Here is a 27,662-nt window from a genome sequence, read left to right on the forward strand (position 1 = left end):
AGGTTCATAGTAACAGCAGACTAAATTACTTTTAGTGAACTTCTGAAGGGGATTTTAGTCCATTTTTAGTGTATATCTGATCCTATAGCATTTAATTTGAGCTCTAAACTCTAATATATATGGTAATTACGCTTGTATGTATTGTTTAAACTGTTATAAATATAAAATCTCTACTTTAAACACTTTAAAAGTCTGTTTATGTTCAAAATCTCTGCGAAATATTCACTAATTTAAGATAAATGATCTAAAACAGGTCATAACAGTAGGTCAAATCAGTTCTCATGATTGACAGCCCTCTTGGCCAATCAGATGCTGATACGAGTTATCTTAGTCCAATCAAATCTCTCGTGTGCGTGTAAGGTAGGTTGTATCCCGGCGGTGGTGGAGAGTGGTCTGTTGTTGAGTCACCGGGAAAACCGTTACTCGACCGGGAAAGCTGGGAACCGTTCCTCCGTTTCTCCGCTCGGTTTTTTTTTATACTGTAGTTACACCCATCCACCAGACTCTTCTCGACGGGATTGAAATGTTACATTTTCGGTCCACGGTAGCGCTCAAGGAGTTGTTTCAAACCCCGCTGAAAGGTCCGTTGACAGGTAGAGTCGGTGCCGTTAAAGCGGCACCTGCAGCCTCCGCCTGCTTCAGCAGCACCGTTAGTTTGGATGGGAGGTCGCCGGGCAGAGGGAGGGCGTTTGCCGGGTGGAGAGCCCCGCCGCCGCCGCCGCCTCACTTCACCAGAAGGCACGCCGTGAGAGGCTTTTGCTCCAAAGGTGACGGCCAGAATGAAGCCGGCAAGGATGCTTCAGCGGAGAAGTGAGTAACGGTCTGTGGGCAGACGTTAGCCGACTTAGCTCCGCGGTAGGCCGGACTCCAGAGGCGAAACCGGCGTGATTAGAGGTGATGGAAGGCAGCGAGGATAGCCGGGAACCAGCTTTTAAACTTAATTTATTGTTAAATTAATACATATGTGCACACAAGATGTATGCCGAATTAAAGTCTGACATCTAGTGTTACCTTCTGATTTAAAGTATCTTAATTATTTAGTGTTTTTTACATTTATAATCGAGGTTTATTTCAAGTGGTGCATCTTTACAGCGCGGTTCCACGCAAAGGGGCTAGCTGTCTTCAAGCTAGCTTATATTGCATTCAGTTGCAAGGACGAACTAGCCAGACAGCTAATGTGCAGCTAAGGTTATAATGTGAGTTAAGTTAGTATCCAAGTTTGTCTTGTAATGGAGGGGGAAGACAGCCAGAAGCGACCGGTGACACCACGCTTACCCTCGGGGGAGATCAGTAGGGAATGACCGGTGAACAGCTCCGTGCGTACCGGTTGTTAGCTACCGGGGCTAAACAGCTGTAAGAACCTATTATATTGTAATTTATCACGATGTTATCCAATCACGTTTTAATGGTATTGCCCGCTTTTAATAAAAGGGCATTTTATATTTTAAAAAATCGTAATTAATCAAGCAAATTATGACGTGTCCGAAAATGGAACCAGGCGGTGTGCAAGCCAGGCAGATATCGTGACCAGCACAGCTTTCATCCACAGCCCGGCGTGTTAAACCCACTGAGGCATTAAGCTGTCACCGGCTTCTCCTGCCTCCTCCATGTAACTACAACAAATAAAAGACATGTGTGTGTTTATAAGTTAAAGAACCATGCACATAGGACAGGCCAAGCCTCTACTCAATGTCTAATCAAGGTCAGTCATTGGATACAGTGATGCAACTAACAGATACTTCTTTGTATTGATTTAATGTACTGATCATTAACTGTTAAGTCCATAACATGGCAAAGGGCAGGTCATCAGCTGCAGATGTCAGCCCTTAAAAGTGCTTTATGCCCTGACATTTCAGTGTCCATTTACAGATGATTATGTTGTGATTGCAGCGCTGCTAGTCGAGCAGATAAGGCTGCAACTGAGTGTGTCTGATAGGGGTGATTGTTCACTTAGTGAGGAGTGACGATGAGAGTCCTCTTGCCGATAGATTGGACGCAGGTTAAAAGCATTTGATGACCAAAAAACACCATAACATCACCACCGCAGGTTCATTCTCCACTTAAAACCCACTGACATCAATTAAGACAAATTAAACAGCAGCAAGTGCTGCATCATCATAGAGCAAGAACAGACGTGATAGAGTTGTAGGGGATGTGGCAGAGCGGTGATGGTTTACAGCTTGGGATATGAGCTGCCTCTAACAAATATATGAATTTATTTTTACACGAAACAGCCAAAAGTAAGAAACTTCTACCGTTTGTGATGCTTTAAGAAGCAAATGTGGTATTTTTATGACTAAAACAAACCGAATTCTGCAAGAACATACTGAATTGATCTTGTTGTAGTCATTCTACCATTATTTGAGGCATAATGAGCATGTTCAGCTATAATTTAAATATTTTACCATCCATCAATCTGCTGATTATTGTATTGTTTTAGCCATAATTGAGGATTTTTTGGCACTTCCACTTCACAGCTACAGGGGTCTCTACTTGATCTGCCCATCAAATCTGTGCAAAAAATCTTCTTTATTTAGCAAAAACAGGTAGCAGGTTGATAAATAAAGAAGATTTTGCACAGATTTGAGTGTGTGGATGCTTGTCTCCATTGTTTTGTTCAGACAAAAATGTCAGAAAATAGTGGAACAGTGTCCAAAATTGGCATCTTTAGGTTGTAAATGTTCAGACCAACAGTCATAAACCCCAAAATATCACTTTATTATCATATAAGATTAAAAAAAAGCAGCAAACTTTCACATTTTAAAGACATTTTCAGCACTGACATCTTATTTTCTGTCATGGCCAAATATCTAATACTTTCACTGACCGGTACGACAGATTATTGTCAGTGCCTGGTCGGTCCTGTTTGCATTTGTATGCGTGCAGCAGCATCTGGTGTGATGTGTGTTTTATTTTAATGAGATGTAAATCTTTCTGGAAGGTGATCTGGTGCTTCCTCTTGTCTTCTGCAAACACTCGAGTGTTGACTCAGGCCTCTTCTTCATCTTCCCTCAACACAGATATTATACAAGCTGGCTCTGCTGCTCTCAGCCAAGCTAAATCTCTGACATTTATCTCCTTTAATAAACACATTTTCAGTCCAAATAAAGACGTTAGAGTCAGTTTTCTAGCTTGACATCAAGCTGTATCCTCCCTTCAGAGAGTCAGCATGGTAATAAAATGCCTCATTGCCCCCGCAGGCCGACATTGTCCCACTTGTTTCCATTCACGGACAATTTACTTCAGTCGGCTATGTTTAGGCGATCACTTGGCTCAGCTGACTGGTCGTCAGCAACATCTTGTTTCCTCCGGAGGGTAATTTCAGTTTCAGTGAAGCCTCGGCTCGTTCGGTTAAACATCTACAGTAAAGATTAGTGTTCAGCTTCATGTAGGAAGAGCACCTTGACTGAAAATGTTTAATATTAAGACCTCCTGCTGAGACATTTGGTCTTCTAGCTCGAATGAGGACGGTTAGGCCTGTGGTCATGGGTGGAAAATCAATTTATTAAGGAAAAAAGTCAAATATTCTCTGGTGACAGCCTCTTAAATGCTAGAGGCTTTTCTGCTTTTCTTTCTTTTATATCATAGTAAATTGAATATATTCAGCCAAAACTCTGCCAGGTACATCTCTGTTGCAACACCAGGAGCGTTTCAGAAGCATTTTGCTGACCGCAACGCTCCTGATGGGGTTTGAAACATCAACTACAACAGCCACAGTTAGCTCCCACAGAATGAGTCGCATCCCAAACAGAAGATGACATCCACCAGGCTATGCTGCCAGACATAACCAGGTTAAAAATCATGAATGAATCTGTTAAATATATTATCCAAGACGTGGCGTTGGAAATCCCGGGGGCTCCGATAGCGTTCAGCCTCGACTCCAGTCTGGTTTACTAGGGTCCTGAGGCTGTGCTCCGGCTAATAAGGGGTTAAAAATGTTTGTAATGCAGGGGAGCTCATCCCGCCCACATAATTTTTCCACAGTTTTTTGCACCAAAGCCTCGATGCTGGCGTGCTGCCCAGCTGTTGTCAGAGCCTCCAGGAGCAGATGAGTCACTCGCACACATTGATTTGTGCAGCGCCGCCTCTCAACGCTCCGGCTTTAATGTCTGCCTCCATCCTCCACGCCGAATTTGTCATGACATCTCGGAGGCCCTGAAACCAGCACCATCGATCGGGTCAAATAAATACAGCAGACATCACATACAACTCAATCAGGAGTCTGGAAATGTGTTGGTGAAATGAAACAACGTGCATTACATCTTTATTTACATCATGCAAACATTAGTAGAGTTATTATCAGTAAATTCACATCCAACTGAAGTGTTCACCCATTCACTCTACACCAACTCTGACCTTCAGTCAGGTGACGCCGTCCTCGGGACCAGCAGTCCGCTCAGCTGCAGTTATACTGGGATGCTGCTCGGGCGTGGACAAAACCCCCACAGCTCTCCAGACCTATCGTGGAATTGTGTCGCGATCCTAATAGATTTGAGTTTAAACTTATGTAGACACCTGGAAGCATTATTACAAAAAGTTGTCTTAAAATGGAAGTGTATGTGTTGGTTGCATTGCTTTTAAAGGCTATGTCTCAGTTTGTGCCAGGCTCCTCCCAGACAGATTAGTGGCTGAATATTTAGTTTCTCCATCAGTCTGTTTGCGTCTTGACTGACCATTTATGATCCAATCTCACTTCCCCTCTCTGTATACAGATAAACATGTACGTCATTTCAGTTTGCAAAGGCCAAATGTGTTGTTGTTTTTAGCTCAACAATGGTAGCAGACAGTGTAGGACAAATGAACAGTTGTTGTTCTTTTACATAAAGAAGTAAATAACTTGCAGAACTAACAAGAAGCTCCAAATAATTAGGATTTTCTCGTAGCCAGTTCAATATTAAGTAAAAAAAATCACAACTTTTTAAGGTAGCCTGGGGAGAAGTAGCCTATTTTTTTGTAAAATGAGATGAATTTAATCTAAATTGTGTTCATACGCACTTTTTACAAGGAAAGAAACACCTCAATATGTTGCATTAAATGCAGAATTTACAAGATGGCGTGGAAAGATTATGAATTTGCGCTACCTGTTTGCGGTGATTAAATAAAATAAAGACAGCAAAGACAGTAAAATAAACACGATATTGCAATTACAATGCATTCACAAACATCTTATCATAGCAGATAATTTGCATCACAGTGAACCAAACGGAGATCAGACGGTGTTTCGTGTTTTTACAGGATGTGTGTCCAAACTGGGTCTACTGTACAGCGAGTTGTTTCCACCTCTCTGGACGAATCACAGCTGACCTTTTTCAAAAACACACTGTGAGGGGAGCGGGAGCGAGAGCGCTAATGAGAGCATTTCAGGTAGATTAATGAGAGCTCGCTCCAGATGTTTCAGTGGTGAGGTCAAATCTCTCGGGCCTCATTAACTAAACAAGAACGTTACTTACAGCCTCTGACTTCAAGGGTTGGCGGGTGTCACTGCATTTAAGCAGCCTGTCCTAACAACTTTATTCTGTTATTTTTAGATGCCACTGCTTGTCATTGTTGTTTCACTGTGAAAAATGCATTTTATTAGTTTTTAATTGATTAAATTCTGTGTTTTTTCTGCAGGTTTGTGACACGTTCACAGCTCCACAGCTCTCCATTCATTAATCTGTGTTTTTCTTGTTGATTTGATGCCCTGACAGCCTGATTATTTGTTTTATATTTGGTCTGCTGATGTGTTCATACTGTTCTGTAAATGCCATTTTTCACTGTTACTAATTCAGTATTATTTCCTCTGCACACTCTCTCCCTGTTGTTGATCTGCTTGCTTTGCGTTTGTAAGTATGTTTCTATTTTTTATTTTAGTTTTAGTCTCTTCTTTATTTAACCTGTTTTCCAGTAGAAGTAGAGGTTTTCTGCAGAAAGCCGCTAACCGCTTTTACCTTGAAATTACCTCACTTCCTCCCAGCGGCTGCTCTTGAATCCCCTCCCTTCTACCTCACCTCCATCCCTCCGTTGACACACACACTCTCTCTGATGTGTATTCCTTCCTCACCAGCAGGCGCTAACAATCAATCGGAAAGTTGCAGGTTCTGTAAGGACGCAACGACATGAGTGCATGAGAGTTATTCTGAAGGCTATGTTCCACACACGAGTTAGAAATTCAGAGCTCATCTCCGACGTTGTAGCTGTGATGGTTTAATAAATTACAACCTGCAGCCCGCCGAGAATTTATTTGGTTATGTCCATATTTGTTTCCTCGCTGGAAAACTGAAGCACACCTTGGCTTGACTCACAATCTTCTCCGAATTTCTGGCTCCTGGCTCTGAGTGGAACGGTTAGTATAGATAACAACTGATCAAAGACTTGGTCCCAGTGTTTCCTCTGTGTTATTCTGCAAGCCATCTGTAACGTCACCCACCTGTCAATCAAAGTGTCCACACTCTAAATTATACATAACTTTACGCCTTAATATAATTTGAACAGGTGGGTTGTATATAAATTCACCCTCAGTACAGTTGTCATGAATGGGTAAATTAGCTATAGAGACCAAAACTGTTTTTTGTACCAGGCTGTAAACATGTTTATTTCTGCTGTGAAGTTGGACATTTGAAGGGGGACTTATGGAGACTGACTCACTTCTGGAGCCAGCCTCAAGTGGACGTTTGAGGAATTAACGAATGAATGTGGATAGTGCCATAACACTCATTTGTTTACTAAGCTTTTAAAATATATATAAAATTAGAAATCAAGATTTGATTTATGTTCTTTATTTGACAATTTGTATGAAAACTTCAGTATCCATTGACTTTATTGTGTCTGCTACCGAATAACTCCAGAGGAAACGCTGTTAATGTAGATTTCTGCTCTCATGTCTTCAAAGGTGCAAGCTCAGCTTTATATCTGGTTGGCTGCTGCGAGGAGCCACCTGCCAACTAAAGCTTTACCTTCAGACATCCTCTTCCTAGCGCGCAGGCCAGTGCCCCATGATGCATTGCAGGACAGAGTTGCGCCTGGGCACCCAGAGCTTTGCACAAATCCAATTTGGTGTCGATATGAATCATAGCAGAGAGCCTGCTGTGAGCTGATCGCCCCGTCTGCCTCCTGACACACTACTAACTTTCCTCCCAGAGACGACGTGGTGTGGAGGTCTGCTTAGATTACCAGCCAGGCCGTAACACCGGACGATAAACATCCATCAGACACTGTAAAAGTTTATTCACAAAGAGTGGACACACATTCAGTGGATCAGGAAATCTGAGTCTGAGCTTTATTAAAATCTGCAAGCAGCTGCAGTGTGGGATTGAAACCTGAATGAAAATCATATGCAAAGTGCCTGTAATGCACAATAAGAGGCTTGTAAGCATGTTAGCATGTTAGGACAGGACACAGTGGATCTCAGTACTTCCTGAGCACAAAGCAACATGTGTGTCTGTGAAGGCTTGGTCAGATTCTTAGAGTGCATTCAGGGTTGGGTGAGCGCGTTTTAGCAGTGGTGGTTTTGGAAAAAAACGTAGCCTGACGTTGCACTGTGGCCTTCAATCAGACCGGTCAGACCTCCACGGTCAGCTTGAAATGTCTCTGAAACTGAGACTATCCAGGTGGATTCATGGTCTAAACTCTGATACTCTGCCTGTTGTGTTTCATGAACCCAGCTTCTAAATCTGCGTCTGACTCGCAATTTACCCTGCAAAATAGTGACACAAAGATTTCTTTTGGTTTGAGAGAGAGCAGTGATCGTGTGACAAAGACAGTGAATGAGAGTGAGGGAGCGCCACCCTAGATAAAATCTGTTAATCAACTAAATAAAAAGTTATTTCCTGATCGTTTCACAGCGGTTACATTCAGCACAAATGGACACAACCCCAGCAGCCCTTGCTACAATCCAACATGGCTATCAACTAATGCAAATCACAAATCAGAAGCAGCAGGAAGTATCAATAACAAATCCACCTGTAATGCAGCGTCAGATCTTTCTCAGACTCATTTATCTTCCACGTTAATCGTCTCTTTAAACACACGCCTGGCTGGTGTTCTAGCAAAGCAGACTGTAAACAGTTTACATTACAGTGGCCTCATGGCAGCATATTAACCTGTGTGAAAACACTTTCCACAGGTTATAATACTGAATTGAGGTCAGTGTAAGGTAAAGTTTCCCTGTGCAGTATTACACTTATTACTCACAGCTTCTCCTTGCAGTCAAAAAGCTTTTCTTCTCCTCCCTCTGCTGCAGTTTCCCCTCCATGTTTCCAACTCATCGGGCCTCACAGTCGAGTTCTCACTTTTCCGTCTGTGTGTTTTTCTTTTTGCTTTCCTGCAGGAGAAGAAAGGCAGGCATCCTGCCCAGCCTGGAGGATCTGCTCTTCTACACCATCGCAGAGGGCCAGGAAAAAATCCCTGCGCACAAATTCACCACAGTGAGTCCTCAGAACCGGAAACCACACTAGTTTTTTGCATGAAAGGAAAATGGGCCCATTATGTCGGATTTACTGCACAAAGTGTCATAATTTAAGAGCACACAGGCAGTGAACCAGCGACGCTCCTTGTAGACGTCCCCCTGGTTGAATTACGAGCAGGATAACTCCTCTTTTTATCCTCAGTTCACGGCTCGTAGCTTTATTGATTTGTTGTCAGCCTGTCCTAATCATGATGTTCCCCCTCCTCCCTCACTCTCTCTCTACAGGCTCTTAAAGCAACGGGGCTTCGCACGGGAGACCCTCGGCTGAAAGAATGTATGGAGATGCTGAAGGTGACTTTGAAGACGACCTCTGACGGAGCGCTGGACCGGCACCTCTTCAAAAAGTAGGCTTTCTTGCAGTATTACCTCGGGAGTTTTTTACACACAATAAAAAAATATGTGTTATATATGCAATTATTTATTCGTGGATGCCGGTGGTCTTCTTAGGAAATATCCAGCTTGATGTTCCACCTTTATCATTATTGATATTTAATTAAAGTCTATTAGATTTCTTAATGCTGGTCAGAGTCCTCTGCACTTCCCTGCAGCAGAAAAGGGTTACTGCATGTCGTTAATTATTCATCACTCCTCAGTTTGTACGTCATCTGTATTTTGTTGACGTTTTCATCCATCAGGATTCAGTCGAGACTGTGACGACTCAGGAAAAACACAGACCACTTGATTAACTTTAAGATGTATCTTTAATTAAACAAATCTAAAAACAGAACACAACTTTCTTCCGATCATAACAGAAAAATACCAATCCAGGTGAATTACAGGTAAGAAGGAATTAGACTACATCAAAGGTCTTAACAGTTGTATAGTGCGTGTGTGGTGAATTAATAAGTTCACTGTTTTGACTGTAACATGAAACATTGGTCAAAAATCAGGAAGTAGTTGGTGAGGAAGCTGCTGGTCTGACAGGAAGTTTATGAAACCAACAGCACTTCTCTTATTCAGCATTGGACTCCTACAACATTGTTTTTCATCCAAATGTAACTAACTCTTGATAGAAAAAGGCAAAAACCACCTCAAGAGAGCGTACAAACAAAGTTCCATCTATCTTTTCTCCTGAGATACGTTGATGGAAACATGGCTCGACTCGTGGTCGACCAGAATCAATGCAGCAGAACCAGAGATCGTCTTTTTGTATTCTTTAATCTGGCACCTACAACTACCCACAATGCAACCAGACCATCAATAGTTGGGTCTGAGATTGAGGTTTGTTATGCAAGTCGTGGCTAACGTAGATGTGTTTTCCACACATGCAGTTGGACTCAAAGACCCGTAAACAGGCTTTGAATCGGTGGAACAAGAGTCTGGAAAGATGACAAGCAGCCAGTATTAATCACATTTATATGGTAATCAAAGAACATTTGCTGGTGAGCAAATACTGCAAATCTGTCCCGTAAACTGCTGTAAAACACGACTGAAAACAAATCAAGGCCCGGTGTGGAATAACACCGTAGCACCGCTGCTGTTTGACCCCGCAGAAGAAATGATGCTGAGACAGAATCGGCTGACAGCTTGCAAAGAGGCGTCGTGTCGAGTCAGGGCATATGACAGCTCACCAGGGAGCTGAATCCTTACCGAACAGACCCCGGGACTGCCTCTCCTGGCTGGGATCCATCACATCCGTTCCCTGAGGCTTATTTATAGAGCTTCAGCCTCTCAGAGGGAAGCATGTGAGTGGATCGTGTGTTTTCTGTGCAGGGATCCAATGCTACAGGGATTAGAGCGGGTTTGATGCAGTCAGATAGCTGAGCCACAAATCTTTCTGCTACCGGAGAGTCTCCAGGAGATTTTGGCCTGGAAATCAAGGCACTGAACCAGAACAGGAGACAGGTTCCCAAAAGACAACATCCACTAATTACATGATGTTTAAGTCCAGTAGCAGATGTCTCACATCGGCGGCAGCTGCTGTGTGAACATTGGACCAGTTCAACGAGCAGGATTTATGACACTGAAGCCAGTGTGATGATTAGTTTTATGCAGAGGCTTAACTTTAGGCTTTAGCAGGAATTTAACTGTCAAACAAGTGTGAAAAAATCACCTGAGCAGAGCCGTTAAAACCTGGTTAAGACTCCTCTTCCCTCTCCACAAACAGCTCCAGTTTTAAAGCTTCATTTTGTGCAAATACCTGAATATACAACAGGAAACTTCCATCCGATCACTACTTCCTAACTTCAACTCTCCTCTCCTCTCCCATCTTAGATGTGTCCAGAGCAACATCGTCCTGCTCACCCAGGCATTCAGGAAGAAGTTTGTCATCCCAGACTTCCAGTCCTTCAGCGCCCACATCGACGACCTCTATGACAATGCCAAAAACATGTCTGGAGGGCAGGTGAGTGACGGAAAACATAAAATAATCTACAAAGACAATAGGAGCACATTTTTCATATAAACAAGTGATTTGTTTATTATGTCGTGTTGTAGGTGGCTGACTACATTCCCCAACTGGCCCGCTTCAGCCCTGACCTGTGGGCCGTCGCCCTGTGCACTGTCGACGGACAGAGGTACAACTGAAATGTTCATTCTTGCTGGTTTGTTTTCGTTTCTTCAGCACAATTTTAGAAGTTTTAACACTTCCGTTCTTCTAAATTGGATGTCAGAAACATACAAAGATGCTTAATTCACATTTTTCCTGCCAGAAATGTCTTGTATTTTTCCAGTGAGAGAACAGTCAGCTTTTTAGCTACTGATGCTGAACCGAGCTGGAAATCTGCACAGAAATCCACAAACTAATTCATTTAAGCAGCACTTTGCAGAGAAAGAGTGGACGTGTTTTGTTGCATAGTCATGGCAGCGTGACTTTGGTAAATGTGTATATCTGTCTCTCCCTCAGGCACACTGTCGGCGACACCAAGGTCCCCTTCTGTTTGCAATCCTGCGTTAAGCCCCTGAAATACGCCATCGCCGTTCACGACCACGGGACCGAGTACGTGCACCGCTTCATCGGCAAAGAGCCCAGCGGCCTGCGATTCAACAAGCTCTTCCTGAACGAGGAGGGTGAGGAAACAATCAAAAACAACCTTCACGTACTCGCTGTAAGAGGATCCATCTCGTGGCCTGGTTGCTATGGAGCTGTGATTAATTGTTAATGAGAGATTGTGGCAGCACAGCAGAGCAAAACAGAGTGGTCAGTGTGTAAGATAAGACTTAATAACATGGAAATACAAACAAGCTGCTGTCGCGTGGCTCTGAGCTGTCTCTCTTAGTGTGCATAGTTTAAACAAAACATCCAGTTTCTTCCACACACTCTATCAGTGTGATATAAGACTGTAGAATAGAGTTAATCCAGTGTATAAAATAGATATTTTGCACAAATAAATCTTGATTTTTGTTGTAACGACGGCGACCGTCGTGTATATTGCTGCCGAGGGCATAGGTTTACAGCAGGGGACGCCTAAACACGGGGGTAATTGTGACGGGAACATTGCAAACGTAGTAAAAAGTTAACCTGACTTTAAATGTATCACTGCCTGCTGCTCTGCCCCCCTGAGGTGTCACACCAAAAGTGAACCCTGGGGACGCATGTACCTAAAGAATAGTTCAGAGAGTTTTACTGGTTAGGTGTATTTATTTTTGGGGGGTTTTTAAAATCTGTGTTTATACTGATCCAAGTGAAGGAGTTCAAGTATCTTGTCTTGTTCACGAGTGATGGGAAAATTAAGCGAGAGATGGTGCAGTGTGCCAGACCGTTGAGGTGAAGAGGGAGCTGAACTGGAAAGCCCAGCTCTCGATTTTCCAGTCCATCTACGTTCCAACCCTCACCTACAGTCATGAGCTTTGGGTAGTGACCAAAAAAGTAAGATCGCACAGAGCCACTAGCTAGCTGAGGTTGTTCGGGCATCTGATTAGGATGCCTACCAAGCAGACCCAGAACCTGCTGGAGGGACTACATAGCCCATCTAGCCTGGGAATGCTGAGATGTCTGACGCTGCCTTGGATGGTGTTCCTCCTCAATTCACCTCCCAGCTGATATTTGTCCACCAGCCTCTTTAATAAATGTGTATTTGCATTCAGTTTCTGTGCAGCCTCTATCATCACACGCCAAGTTCTGTAAAAATAGTGTTTTTAAATGGAAACTGGTGTGAGAAAGTTTCCATGTTTGTTATCTCACAGACTAAAGGAATCGCTGGCAGCAGAAATATTCCAGCCGTTTCTGTTTTTAGATCTTTTTTTTTTTCCTTTTTAAAAAAAACAAAAATTGTCTTCGTCTGTTGCACAAGAAGATTAAAACACAGAGAGGGAAGTGGTGTGTATCGCTGCACACGCAGCCTGTTCTCTGTCTCCACTTTCACATCAGTAAAAATCAAACAAACATGTGAAACATTTACTAAAGTTTTTATGTTTGTCTCCTGCAGATAAACCACACAACCCCATGGTTAATGCTGGCGCTATCGTCTGTACCTCCCTCATTAAGGTAAGTTTCATTTAAATACAACCATTATTAATTATTATTACATTTATCTTGGAAACAAATACAAAATAATAAAATGGGCTCTGGCCTTCATGTTTTTGACTATTTACTGTAGGAGTTTGTTTCAGGCGTCTTTATATGTTTAAAATGTAGATTAGTGATTGTGAGAGGCTGCTGGAGCTAACTACAGTGTCTGAGACGTAACTTCAAGAGAAATGATATGAAATAGAATAATAATCATCTGGAGAACATGTTACCAGATTACAGTATATGAGGAGATTAAGGTTACAGACCGTCACACTGAAAGGGGATTTGGTTGAGAGCAGAGATATCCCACACACACACACACACATAGTTTACTGCGTGGGCGTACAGTGTCGCCCAGTCAGGTCAGCTCGGCCACATCACCAGGTTTAATCTGAAAAACTCCTCTGCCACCTGAATGCTCCATTAAATATCCTCCTCTGAAACACGAGAGCACCATCTGCCGATTCAAGACTTTAAATAAACTCAGTGAGTCTGACACGGCTCTCCTCGAGTGGCCGGCGAGGATCACGAAGGTTTCCCAGTAGAGTGACGAGCAGTTTAATTACACATTTATCCAGAGATAGACACGTGTGTGGAAAGCTTCCCCGGATGCCTGGATGGTTGTATCAGGTTAATTTGAGAGGAATCAGATCTGTGGGAACGTTTAGACTCTTTAAGAACTGCAGTCCTTTACACTCTGAGCAATTACATCATTTTTGTGAGTTAATATCAACATATTAACTTGTCAGCATCTTAATTTATGATTAATTAAAATAGAGATGTCTTCTTAATGAATCAATTAGTTGATTGACCATTAGGTGGTGAAGAATAACAATCAATGACGTCCTCAAATGTCCTGTTTTGACCTCTGTGGACTGTTTGATTATGTTGCTCAGAGTGTGAATAAATCACCATATTTGCTCTTTGTTTGCCTGATTTTAGCCGTTGTACAGCAGCATTTCATTTATGTTTGAAGTGTGTATTCAGACTGTATCAGTGTAGAATAGAAAGTCTGGTGCATGTTGTATAAGTACAACTGATATAAAACAAGGAAAAGCAGGAGATCTCCATATTTTAAAGACTGAAAACTGAGTTTTCTGACATTTTTTTTGCATCTATCGAATAATCAATCGGTCGACTCCAGCAGTACAAATCCTTCAAATGTGCCTCCAACCAAGCCTACTCCTCGCCCACGTTCCCAACATTCACTAAGACACACTGTCAGGATAGAAACTTCACAATAAAAGTGTTTCTCTGCCCTCCAGTCACTGTCGAGAATAAAACCAAACCACATATTTTAGCCTCCTTTAGAGACTTATAAACTAAAATCACCAACACATAATGCAGCTTAATAAAAAATAACTTTTGTCTTTGTCCTTGTTTTTCATTTTTAATTACACGAGTAAGATGAGAAATCCTTTTGTTTTTTTATTTGACATGACACCGGCTGTGCACATGTGGATGAGCAGAAGAGTCATCCAGTCCTTTGTTGTGTTCACATCATACGGGAATGATGACCAGGAAGATTCACTAAGACTCAAATCAACAGACTCCTTCATAGATTTGTAGTTTCATCAGTAATCACTGATTCCTCTTCCTCCTGTCGATCATTCCTGGATGATCTGTAACAATCACTCTCCCTTTGAATCCCAACCAATCACTGCTGAGATCTCTGCAGCTGAAGGTTGAATCTATCGTATCCATTGATCCGATTAATAAAACCAGGTTCTATCGGGCGGGGGGGACTCTGTGCATGCGTCCCCTCTTCCTCCTCTCTCCTCTCTCTAAAGCTAGATTCAAATACACTCATTTGCAATGTACCTTTTCAAGGCTCGTTGTGTGGTTTTATGTGTTGTTGCATATTTTACAGCATTAGGATCTTTGGGAAATTATGACCACTGCAACAGGTCAATGACGTTGGTAATTTTTCCTTTTTAATTATTTTTTCCCCTCTTTTGTCTGGATTTGTGACAAGCTTTTAGCCTTCACATGGCTGTTTATGAATGTTTAAATGTTGCTTCTTTAGACTTTTCACCTGCATTCTCCAAAAAACTGTTTATACGTCTGGATTATAAACAGTACAGCTATGGCTCAACTCAAACACTGGTTTTATATCATACTCCATTCTTCAGTAGAGAAGGACCTCTTTGTTTCTGATTTATATGTTTTTATTTATAACTGATTTTTGTTTGTCTTTATCAGTCATCCATTTGAGTTAGTAAGTCTTAGACCAAGACTAGAGACTTTTTGTCAGACACAGTAGATGATGCAACTCAAAATATGTATTCACACTGCAAGCTACATATCAAACGAGTCTGTATATGTCTTACTCTTATATTAACGTAATGACCATTTATGTCAAACTTAATTAAACTGAATTAGAAATACCTTTGTCACATATGTCACAATGCATCCTAACATACAGACATTGAATATTTGTCATGCTGACAGAGGATGAATTTGTTTGTTCAACACTTGTTTTTTTTAGTTGGATTAATTAAATCGTAAATAATAAATTATTAAATCAACGTCTCAGCAGCCGATCCATTTCACAAAACCAGTCAAATCAGATGAAATGAGCAGCAGAAGTCTAGTTATTGATTAAAAGGTGCATTGCACAGAGAGAATTTCAGTCCTTAATATATGTCAAGCTCAAACAATACTCAGCCTATGCAACAAGTATCAAACATCTTTGTTTGTACCGTCTTCGCTTTGTCAAATTGCACTTCAAACAAGCCGAGATGACCCCGATGACATCACAATGACATAACAGGGGTTATTTTCTCACAAATTCCCCTTTAGGACGTCTTTTGACTTGACGATGTGGCTCGCAGTGTGAATTCACCTGAAAATAACTCACCTGTCACGGCTTTGTAACATAAACACACCACATAAACACACCTGTAACACTCAGAGTACGCTGACCTCTATTAGCCGCATCTAACTTCACATTGTTAGTTTAGCCTGATGAAGCAAGTTAAGTTGAAAATTTTCTTTCCATGATAGTGTATATATATATTTTCTTTCTGTTCTTTTACCAAACCAGAAACTCTGAGTGGATTTTTATTTCACCTCCTCCATCTCCAGCTAGTCTCCCACCTCTAATCTTAATTCATCGATTGGTTTGATTGGTCACATAACTGATGAGCTCAGCTTGTTGATTTTAAAAACAGTAGTGATGTTTTCCTGTCATAGTTTAATATACTGTAGACATATGGATCATGCATATTAGTGCTAATGGGTAACTTTTAGTGTCTGTGGCAGTTTAATGTACAAATTTTAAAGGGGTTAGATACAAATTTAATACTGTGATTGTTCTTTTTGTGTTTCAGCAAGGCGCAAGCAACGCTGAGAAATTTGATTATGTGAGTATTCCACTCAGCGTGACACTACATCACCAACATCTTCACAACAATAGGTGCTACAAGACCAAGACCACACTGACCTCATTGTTCAGTCTCACCACTCATGTAGCTGTTTTCATTAAACAACATCTGTACCTGTAGCAGACAGCAAGACAGAGCTAAGACTGGCTAACATAGAGGAGCATTCATCAGCTAAAGCGACAGATATTTCCTTCAGGAGTTGGTGGAGACCAAAAACAGAGCTGGAAGAGCATGCATATTAAAACCAGACATGACGTTGCCAGATACTTTTAAACTGTCCTTTATTCGTGGATTGTCTCCTCTAAATCTGCTCCTGCACTCTGCAGGTCATGAACTTCATGAACAAACTGGCAGGAAACGAGTACGTGGGCTTCAGCAACGCCACGTGAGTACGACGCCACCGAACACTTACAGATCAAACATCGATTCATTACGCACGAGGAATATTTAAACGTGAAGCTCTCGAGGTGTGAAGGACATTTCTGAATCACTGAGAGGATTTCGAGGTCACGCAGCAACTTTGGAGAGAAAAATCATTCAGCCAGGACAGTTTTATATAACATGAGCTGAGTCATGGTGTTTAAATAACAAACCCCCTCCCTCTGTGCGTGTCCCAGTTTCCAGTCAGAGCGAGAGTCTGGAGACAGAAACTTTGCCATCGGCTATTACCTGAAGGAGAAGAAGGTAAGGCCAAAGGTCGTCGAGTGCTGAGTTCTACGTTTTCATTCAGTCTCCTTCAGTTAGTTTTTGGTGCTTTGTCGTACACATTACATCATTCTTTAATGTTGTTTTATTCTCCTTTCATTCAGATTTTGTCCTTTTTAAAGCGATGATTCATATTCTAGAGGTAACTGCAGAGAAGCTTGACAGTGTTGTTGTTCTTTCAGTGTTTCCCAGAGGGGACAGACATGACCTCCATCCTCGACTTCTACTTCCAGGTAAATGGAGCTGCTTGGAAAAAGGTCTATTTCTTTAAGATAAGACAAGTGGGTTCATTCAGCGACGTTCGCTTCTTTATTTTAATGGGGAGTGATCTAACGTTGACGATAACAGACGGTACACATGGTTTGTATCACCTTGGATCCAGCTCTGCATCCCCGTCTTCTTCTCCACACTTCAGCATGGATCTCTGGTGTTTCCACAGAGACTAAGCTATGAATAGGTCACCGGATGTATCATGAAATAGTCTGCGTAACAGAAGAAAGACAAATACTCATCTCCAGAGTTCAAAGTCCATGTTTTCACACAAAACCGATGAGACTGGTGTCGAAAAAAAGTCCTATAAATACTCAAAACACAGAAATGTTTAGAGTGACCACCCACAAATGTGTTGTTCTGTGTTCAGTCTAACTTCTTCTTTATGTTCTTCCACATCAGTTGTGCTCCATCGAGGTGACCTGCGAGAGCGCCAGCGTCATGGCCGCGACTCTGGCCAACGGCGGCTTCTGTCCAATCACAGGGGAGCGCGTGCTGAGCCCCGAGGCGGTGCGGAACACTCTCAGCCTGATGCACTCCTGCGGCATGTACGACTTCTCCGGACAGTTCGCTTTCCACGTCAGTATGCCGTCCATCAAACATCTCGAATGGTAAACATCTTCTTTCGACTGGTTTCTGAACACGACGTCTTTTCTTGCTGTTTCAGGTCGGCCTGCCGGCGAAATCTGGCGTTGCTGGCGGCATCCTGCTGGTCGTTCCAAACGTGATGGGCATCATGTGTTGGTCGCCTCCACTGGACAAGCTGGGCAACAGTGTCAGAGGCATCCAGTTCTGCACGGTAAACCTCCACATCAGCTGGTTCTTCAGAGACCAGAGCGGCGTCATGTTATTTGGTCTTGACAAAGGTTATTCTCATCTTTCAGGACCTGGTTTCTCTCTGCAACTTCCACAACTACGATAACCTGAGGCACTTTGCGAAGAAACTGGATCCTCGCCGGGAGGGAGGAGACCAGAGGGTGAGAAACTCCCATCCATCCTCCTGTTAAAGTTTTAAACTTAAGTTTTCCTCCTTTATTTTTAGTCTTCATTGGGCTGTACAACATTTTTCAGACTGTCTGCATCCCATCCTCCCACTCTGTGCTGAGCGGTCTGGATGCTGGGTGACCTCGTGAATAGTATTTTTAACCTGCAGCGCCATCTGGTGGAAATAATGTTCCCTCGCCCCTCAAATCGTCTCACTGGTAGTTTGACTTCATAAATTCTGTCTCCTCTTCTCGGCTCAGCTTTAACATGTTTGTTGTGTTTCAGGTGAAGTCGGTGATCAATCTGCTGTTTGCTGCTTACACTGGAGACGTCTCTGCTCTGAGGAGGTAAACCAGCTCTTCAGAGTGTTTCTTCCATCCGTTACCTTTGTCGTCCTTTCTTGACTCGATGTCTAACATTTGGTGATCTGCTCATCCAGGTTTGCGTTGTCCTCCATGGACATGGAGCAGAGGGACTATGACTCCAGGACGGCTCTGCATGTGGCAGCTGCTGAAGGTAAAACAGGAAATCATCGTCAGTGTGTTGATGAGTTATTCTGGTCAGTGTGTTTGTGTATCTGATGTGTGTGTGTGTGTGTTTTTAGGACATGCCGAGGTGGTTCGCTTCCTGCTGGAGGCCTGTAAAGTCAACCCGATTCCCAAAGACAGGTAAGACTGTGACTGACACCTGGACAGCTTGGACTAACTTTGAGTCTTTAATTGTTATCCTGGAGCTCTCCACGTGTTCACTGTTGTGACTGCTCCCTCTGCTGCAGGTGGGGGAACACGCCGATGGACGAGGCGGTCCACTTCGGCCACCACGACGTGGTGACAATCCTCCGTGACTACCACACCCAGTACAGCCCTCCGGACACCACCAGCACCGACAAGGAGAACGCAGAGAAGAACCTGGACGGGATGCTGTGAAGGGAACCGGCTGACGAGACGCCTGGACAGCCGTGGGTTCAAGAAATCACTTGAATCACCTCAGGTGGTGTGCTGTGAGGGGAGGAGGAAGTCAGAAAAGAAATGTCTTAATTCAAAGAGGTCAACAACACACATAGAAAACAGTTAAGACCATCAAATCAACTGTAAAAACAGCACCATCCCTCCAGAGTAAAAGCTCCTCATCATGTTATAGATGTTGTTTTTTTGTACTATATTAATGTGGGGAAATATTTTGATTTCTTTTCTCCTTTCTCATCAGCTTCGTAGCTCTGTAGTATGTAACCAGACACCGATTGATTGCTGGGTAAACTCAGTCACGGCTGCTAAGTCGATGGATTTACTGTTTAAACGCTGCTTTATTCTGAAAAGCTGAGAACAGGAAGGTGTAATTTAGAGGCGTTGCAGACGGTTAGAACCCTTCCTCACTTTGTCGTTACAACATGGTGGAATGTATCTTCCCCCAAACACTTTGGTGTGTTTGTAATGTGTGTGTGTGATATTTATTTATCTATTTAAGATAAAGTGTACATTTACAGTATGTAGTGTGTGTATATTCCTGACATGAGGGTGAGTTAGTGTAAATACAGGTGTATAGATGTAGTTCTCACAAAGAAGTTCAACATTTAGATTAATAATTAAACAATTCTTTTTGGGTTTTTTTGTTTTCACCCCCTAAAACTGGACTTTTATTTTTCACCACAACACTGTTTAATGTGCTTTTTTATTTGATTTGATTGTAATATTAGAAAATAATGTAAGCGAGTCAGCCAAAGTTCAGGTCGAAGTTTGTCCTCGAAAGAGTTTAAAATATCAGATGTGACACTGCCAGCACTGACAGTAGCTTGAATTACTGTAAAGATCCACCGATGTTTGACGTTTGTTTTACACTTTAACTTTTTTTTTGTTTTTAGACATCATGGCTCAAATTCTGTGAAAGGAATCGCACTCAACAAAAAAAACAACCTCACAAGAGACAGACGTTTGTGGATGATTTTAACAACCTTAAAGCTCCAGTAGAAAAGCAGCAATTATTATCAGTATTGACTGCTGGGAAAATATGTGATGAAATTATAGTTGTTGTCCCGAAGATCTCAGGAAGTCTTGAATTGAACTTGTTAACCTGCAGAAACCACGTTGGCTGCACTGCTGACAGTTGTGTCTAAATTTAGTCCAGTATAATTTGAATTAACAATTTAATTATCTAACTTTAGGTTGTTTATCTGATGTGACTACAAGGAGGAGTTTTATGTCCAACACTACATTACTGTGAGAGAGATGAATTTATCCAACCTCTACATCAGAAACACATTTTGAAACCATCTGATTGGCTGTTTGTTACAGCAGTGACACTTGCAGCTGACTCTTGGATTTATGGATGTAACTTGATATTTTCTTTGTTGAGTGCACGTTTTCCTTTCATTTCACGCTCTTAACACTTTATTTTTATCGCTATGAATCTAAAGATTTTCTGAAAATCAACGTTTTAGTGCAGAAAATGTGTTGACTGTGATGTATCACAAGATTTTTTGATGTATGTCAAATTGAAAGAGTTTGTTTTATGTTTGTTTGTTTTTTATCTGTAATGTGCAGAAAAATCTGTCAAACTTGTGCAAGTTGTGCAGATGTTTCCAGACGTTTTTGTGTGTTTGTAGCTTGTTGAAAGTTTGGATGTTGTTTCTGCACAGAGAAACTGGACCGGGCAATCAAACATGTCTTATATTAACAATCTGTGCTGTGGGAAACATTTTTAAACTCCTTAGGTTGGGATCAGTTCATTCGGTTTGAATTATTTTAAAAAGTGATTTAAAAAAGAAGCACAAATCTGCAATATTTGAGAAAATAATTAGCAATAGAGATGACTGTCAGATGAAATCAGCAATATGCATTTGTGATCCCGGCCTGCAGGTCCACTCACTGTCTGAACCTGATCACCTGAAGTGATCTCTGTTTGCAGCTGCGACTGAAGTCTTCTGAATGTAAACGTGTTTGGTGTTGTTCTGTTTCTTCTTCATGTATATTTATGCTGCTTCAGCTCGCGGCGGGCGGTCAGAGTGTCGCAGGCAATTCAGATATTTATTCACAGATCAAACATTTAATAAAAGTTATGAAAGTCAGTTGGATGGATTTTTTTGGGGGGGCCTTTTTCAAGTTTATGGTATAGATTTGAACTACAGTACCTGGAAATCCAAGTGAATCTGTAAAACACAGCTTTATTTTGAAGTTTAACAGCTACACAGAAGAATAACAGGTGTACTCTCAGAATACATTAAAAAGTAACCACGTGAAAATAATTATGAGAGTCTTATGTGGCGAGTACGTCACTTTATTTTGAAAGTATTCACCGGAAGTGTCAGTGTTAGTGACGCCGTTTTTACTAATTCAATGTGTTGTAGTTCAACATTGTGACCACAGGAGGGCAGCAAAGCGCCTTGATACGGTATAATGTACAACATATTATGTCGCCCTCTAGTGGCGGCAGGCAGGAACTGCAGCCTTAGTGTTAAGCTGGCATCAATACAAACATGTTAGAATACTATCACTTCCTGTCACCACATTCAAAATGAAATGTTCCGGTAAATACAAAATCAAGGCAATGCGACGTGAACTGAAAGAAATGGTCCAGAAATTATCATTATCAGTCCAGAAAATATGAACTGCGAGCTCCTCCACTACGTAGACGACGAGTAGAAAATAATCAGTCAAGATTGTGTTATATCCCGTTTACGTTGTCACTTTATTTTGTAAGTGTTTACCGGAAGTGGTAGTTGGTTAGTGACGCCCTTTTTACTAATTGAATGTGTTGCAGTTCCCTGTTGTGACCACAGGAGGGCAGCAAAGCACCCCTGATTCCATATAACGTAACATGTTGTGTGGTGCCCTCTAGCGGTGTCAGGCGGAAACTGCAACCTAAGTTCGCCAAAATTATTGAAAATTATATTAATTAATTATAATTAATTATTGTAAAATGAAATAATGGTCCTGAAATCATCATTGTCAGTCAAAAAAACACTGCGAGCTCCCCTTGTGATAGCCTTGCTATCACGTTAGCCTTACTAACTAACACCCTAAAGGACGAGTAGCCTACAGATTCCTCCTCCATGTGTAGTCGTTGTCGTCTCTTGATAGTCTACCGTCTGACACTCGGTAGAGATGACAATAACAGAATAAAAAAGAATAATCAATTATGTGAGATTGATTTATGTGGCATCGACGCCGTCACTTTATTTTGAAAGTGTTCACCGGAAGTATGATACGTTAGCGGTGACGCTGTTTTTACTAATTTAATGTGTTGCAGTTCTCTGCTGTGACCACAGGAGGGCGGCAAAGCGCCATATTCTAGATACGCTACAATGCGTAATAACTGGTGTGGAAGGAACTACAAGCCAGGTGTTAATTAAGGTCAACCATACCTTACTATCACTCCCGGTAAGGACTTTCAAAATAAGATTTTCAATATCGGTAAATATGTCATTTAAAATTAGTTTATATTATTTTAAATAATAAAACATCAAGAAACGCCTGTTGTAGCCTCTCCCTTTGTTACAGGTAGAGGTGGTGATTGATCTAATATTTGTAGTCGTTGTTTACTTCCATTTCTTCTTTCATCTTGTTTGGATTATTGATGAGCTGCAGTCAAATGAAATGAGGAACAGCTGATGTTGATGCAGGAGAGCAAAGACAGTTCATCATCTCCAACCCATTGGCCCAGGGGGGTAAAGTCTTGCATGGATGTGGTAATTCTTGGTAAAATATTTGAGGTCTGTGTTCAAATGATCAATTTTCCAACAGGTCAGTGTTATGGGAATTTTAAAGAAAAACCCTTATATAAGGAGGATCGGATTCAAAGCATCAAAGTTTAAGCTGAATTTATTGTTCTTGTACAAGAGGAGCGTTTCACAGTGCAACACACTAAAGGGGTTACAGAGAAAAAGGCTCCCTGAGGAGCGTTAACAGTTGGTTCTTATACATTTTCCTGAAGATGGGCTGTCTCAACCCCTGTAAATTGTTAACAGTCAATTTGCATATAATGCATTTAAACAGCTTTCTTCAACATATCACCTAATGAGTAGCCAGTATGTCCCCAATCTTGATGTCACCTCTCTGACCTGTCCCTAGGCCTCATGCTATTCTGAAATCCCTCTATTTATACATTAACCTGAACTTTACCTTACCCTGCCAGTCTCAGCAATAAAGGGCCCTAAGGACATGTAATATAAGAACAAACATTGTATAAGTTAAAACATCTAACTAGCTGTGTAACCCTAATTTTTATAACAGTCAGGATGACAGCGCACTGCCTCCAAGAGTTGAGGCAGTTTTGAGGTTGTGCACTTGATGCTTTTGAAGTTGAAGACCCAGAGAAAGACTCAAAATCCGACAGGTGATCCTGCTCCACTGGCTCAGGATGTTAGAGCGCTGTTTTGAAGTGTGGAAGACATAGGTTCGATCCTGATGAGCTCTAAGATTAATATCTAAATGTGTCTGATCCAGTGATGTTGAAGTGCTGCAATTAATTTTGAAGGTCTATATCCAAAGGAAAGAGTGTGTGTTCAGGGGTGTCAAGTCCATTAGCTCAGGAAGTTACAGTCCTTCTTGGAAGTTTGGGAAATTATGGTTCAATTCTTGGCAGAATTTTGAGGACTAAAGTCTTACGAGGCGGGTTGGATTGGATCCAGAAGAAAGAGTGGAAACTACCGGTGACAAACTATGTGGACCTGTAGCTCACTTTGGTGTGAGCTGTTTGTAAACGGTGAAGTCATTGGTTCAAATCTTATGAGCTGCAGTTGCTTTTGAGGTCTCCGTCCAAAAGGAAGAGTGTAAACTGCGAGAGAAAACATCACCACCTATGTGGGCCGATAGCTGAGTTTGGTGGAGTGCCGCTTTGACGTCTGTATGTATGTATGTTCATATAAATGAACATGAATGAACATCTCCATCTATGTGGGCCAATAACTCAGTTTGGTGGAGTGCTTCTTCTAAGCTATGAGGTTGTGAGTTCCAATCTTATGAGGTGCGTTCGGCTTTGAAGGCTGCGTCCAAAATAAAGCTGGAAAAAACATCCCAGCCTGTGTAGGCTGATATCGCTGGTTGGTAGAGCGCTGCTTGGAGCTTCTGAAGTCGTGGGTTTGAATCTTATGAGGTGCAGCTGGTTTTACTGGTTACGTGACAATTTACATAGTTCTGCCTTTACAAAGAAAATGTTCAGTTTTAATTGACACAGCTTCACTGTCCCCTCCCTTACACAGTAAAGATATAGATAGAATAGTTAAATACTGGATTACGCCCAAATGATGAGACAAGCCAACATGTTACATTTGTTTTTTCATTTACTTACTTATTTGTTAATTTACGCTGTTAATTATACAGACACATAAAGACAGTAATGGTACACGTCCCCCATTACTCTAAGTTACTCTACTGTCTTAATGTGTTTATGAGTGTAATAAGTAATAAACAATATATAAGTAAGTAAGTGACTTACTTATATTGTTTACTTACTTATTCATTTATGCACTTACTATAGACACTCATACACTTAATTATACAGTACATAATACATAAAGACAAGCTAACAATGAAAAAACATGTTAGCTTGTCCAAATCTATCTATTTATCTATCCTATCTATCTCTTTACCGACTGGAAAAAAAAGTCAGTATACTATATTAAAAAAATCATAGTATAGTATGGCAAAGAAAAAGTCAGTTCACTATATAAAAAAGTCATAGTATAGTATGGCAAAAAAAGGTCAGTATACTATATAAAAAGTCATAGTATAATATGGCAAAAAAGTCAGTATACCATAAAAAAGTCATAGTATAATATGGCAAAAAATTAAACTGGTTGTAATGTAGCTTAAAGAACCGAATGCATGAATCATGAATTCCCAGTGCCATTGACTGTGAAGGACAAAAAATTAATTAGCAAAACAGTTAATTTAAATTAAAAACTAAATATTTGAATTAAATATTATCTTTTATATTCACTTAGGATATTAGATAATTTTATGTTTCTGTGATGTTCATCTTAAATCAGATAAGACACAGACCGAGGGATGTTTCTGTAAAAAGGCCCAAGAACTGTGCACCTACAAAAACTATGAAATATAACAATGTCTGAACTTTGAACTTTTTTTTTTGTTTGTTTTAATTTTTTTTTTTTTTTTTTTGCGTTTTTTTGCGTCCTTGGACGCAGGGGAAACCAGAGCACCTGGGAAAACCCGAGCAACTCGATGTTCTTTAGTTCTCCCTCCTCCTCTCCACCTCTGTGGTTTTCCTCAAACCCAGAAAGTGACGGGTCCTCTTCCAGACAGAAGGTGGTTTGCTTCCTGTCTGGAAGATTCCCTGAGCCTCTCTCTGGGATTCGAGGGCCAGTGCGGACTGATGGCGCTGCTGCTCGCCTGCTTGTCCTCAGCCTGCTTCGGTGGTTCGAGGGCCAGTGCAGACTGATGGTCTCTTCCTGCTCGCACTGCTTGTCCTCAGTGGCTTCAGCCTCCTTTGGTGGTTGGTTGTCATTACTGTCTGTGATTTTTTGGAGAGCCTCTCTCTCAGCCGTGAACTCAGTGGATAGCTTCAGGCTGAGTGAGATCTGAACACTGAGCTCAGTTTTCAGGTTGTCCAGCTCGCTCTCAAAAATCTTTTTGCTTCCATGGGCATTTTGCTGCAGGACAGTGATCTCTCTGCCATCTGTTGACGGATGGCTTCCTGTCAGCCCTCACGTTTTGGGTCATACGGAAGCCCTCTGACACTGAGACTGCATGAGACTTGACTTCCGTTTCAAGCTCACGCTGCAGGGTCTGCCCTGCTCTTGACGCGGGTGATTCGGCTTCATATTCTGGGTAGTCTCGTGCATCTTGTCCAGTTCCTTCTTAGAGTATGTTTTTTCCTTCAGCTTCAATCTCGACAGAGAACTTGTCCTGACTGAGCTTGTGTGTCTCTTGCAGCTCCTCATAACTTTTCTGCAGAGTTTTTCTGCTCAAGCTCCTTCTCAAGGTCAAACCTCAGGTGTCGCCTGCTGCTTGACCATGGAGTGACACAACTCGCCTGCCTCCAGTTGCTCTTGGGAGGTCTTGTTCTTGTCTCTCTTTCCGGAGTGCCTGAAGGCTTCTTCGTATCAGACTGCACGAGCTGCTTCTGCAAGATCTCATTATCAAGATCCTGCTGAAGGTAAGGCTTGCTTTTTGAGCTTGGGGACATCATTTTCAACCTGGCATTGAGCACTTGGAAGAAATGTGGAGCCGTTCCAGTTCCTCCTGAAGACGCTTGTTCTTGTTTTGTCTGCCTGGAACTTTTCCTCATTATGATGTGAGCCACCTGCAGTCCTCATAGTCGACCTGCAAGAGTTTCTTTTTCTTCCTCTTGGTGTTGTCGCAGACTTGTTTGGCGATCTTTGCGGTGCTGAGAGTTTCTGGATTGGTGTACTTCTTGAGTCCTCTAGCTCCTTCCTTGTCTCTTTTTCCTTGTTGATGAACGACTCCTTCAGGATTTTTGTCTCTTCAGCTGTGCTTTTGTTTTCCTCCAACTCTGGTTGAGTTGGCAGCTGGTCTCACAAAGCAGCCGCGTACGGTCTGCTCTTCATCGCTCCTTCTGGTTACCACTGGGTTCCCCGGGCCCAATCTTATGAGGGGCTTTCGGCTTTGAGAAGGCGGCGTCCAAATAAAGCCGGAAAAAAAACATCCCCCAGCCTTGTAGGCTGTATTCGCTGGTGGCTAGAGCGCTGCTGGAGCTTCTGAAGTCGGGGGTTGAGTCTTATGAGGGTGCATCTGGTTTCTGGTTACGTAACAATTTACATAGTTGGCTGTCCGTACAAAGAAAATGTTCAGTTTGATAATGACACAGCGTCACTGTCCCCTCCCTTACACGTAAAGAGATCATGATATTTAAATCTTGGATTAACGCCCAAATGATGAGACAAGCAAACATGTTACAAGGTGTTTTTTCATTTACTTACTTATTTGTTTAATTTACGCTGTTAAGTATATAACACAAAAGACAGTAATGGGACACGTCCCCCATTACTCTAAGTTATCTAAGATGTCCTTAAGGTGTTGAGGAGGGGTATAAGTAAAAACAATATATAAGTAAGTAAGTGACTTACTTCTATTGTTTAATTTAGTCTTCATTTTATCACTTACTATGACACTCATACACTTAATTATACAGGACATAATACATAAAGACAAGCTAACAATGAAAAAAACAATGTAGCATTTCCAAATCTATCTATTTATAGATCTATCTATCTCGTTTACCGACTGGAAAAAAAAGTCAGTATACTTATTAGAAAAAATCATAGTATAGGTATGCAAAAAAAAGTCAGTTCACTCTATATAACAAAGTCATAGTATAGTATGGCAAAAAAGTCAGTCTAATATATAAAAAGTCATAGTATAATGATGAGCTCTTGCTCTGAAGTCATGTATAAAACCCAAACAAGTCAGAGTAATAATATGGCCAAAAAAAGTCATTCGCAAAA

At 41.6% G+C, this 27,662-nt stretch overlaps 1 protein-coding gene across 3 annotated transcripts; it reads left to right on the top strand.

Moving 5' to 3' along the window:
* Window positions 1-352: 352 nt before the first annotated feature.
* Window positions 353-21,302, top strand: glsa (glutaminase a). Of its 3 annotated transcripts, none has more exons than XM_019265110.2 (18): window positions 354-810; window positions 8,309-8,405; window positions 8,672-8,790; window positions 10,661-10,790; window positions 10,883-10,962; window positions 11,292-11,455; window positions 12,814-12,872; window positions 16,229-16,261; window positions 16,609-16,667; window positions 16,900-16,966; window positions 17,170-17,220; window positions 17,660-17,836; window positions 17,925-18,056; window positions 18,142-18,234; window positions 18,527-18,588; window positions 18,681-18,757; window positions 18,846-18,909; window positions 19,017-21,302. In XM_019265110.2, exons 1-18 carry the CDS (start codon window positions 524-526, stop codon window positions 19,165-19,167), a joined length of 1,902 nt encoding a protein of 633 aa, XP_019120655.1. In that variant the 5' UTR covers window positions 354-523; the 3' UTR covers window positions 19,168-21,302. The 3 variants fall into 3 exon arrangements, with proteins under 3 accessions (XP_027147451.1, XP_019120655.1, XP_019120656.1); XM_019265111.2 differs by having other exon boundaries at window positions 8,315-8,405; window positions 19,017-19,167; XM_027291650.1 differs by lacking the exons at window positions 18,527-18,588; window positions 18,681-18,757; window positions 18,846-18,909; window positions 19,017-21,302 and adding an exon at window positions 18,329-18,512 and having other exon boundaries at window positions 353-810.
* The last annotated feature ends 6,360 nt before the right edge of the window (window positions 21,303-27,662 follow it).

The sequence above is a fragment of the Larimichthys crocea genome, chromosome XIX, assembly GCF_000972845.2.
Source record: "Larimichthys crocea isolate SSNF chromosome XIX, L_crocea_2.0, whole genome shotgun sequence".
NCBI classification, from domain to species: Eukaryota; Metazoa; Chordata; class Actinopteri; family Sciaenidae; genus Larimichthys; species Larimichthys crocea.

Coding starts and splice junctions, on each gene's coding strand:
- glsa (XM_019265110.2), top strand. CDS start 524: ATGTTACATTTTCGGTCCACGGTAGCGCTCAAGGAGTTGTTTCAAACC. Junction 8,406..8,671: donor CTGCGCACAAATTCACCACA/GTGAGTCCTCAG, acceptor CTCTCTCTACAG/GCTCTTAAAGCAACGGGGCT. Junction 18,910..19,016: donor AACCCGATTCCCAAAGACAG/GTAAGACTGTGA, acceptor CCTCTGCTGCAG/GTGGGGGAACACGCCGATGG.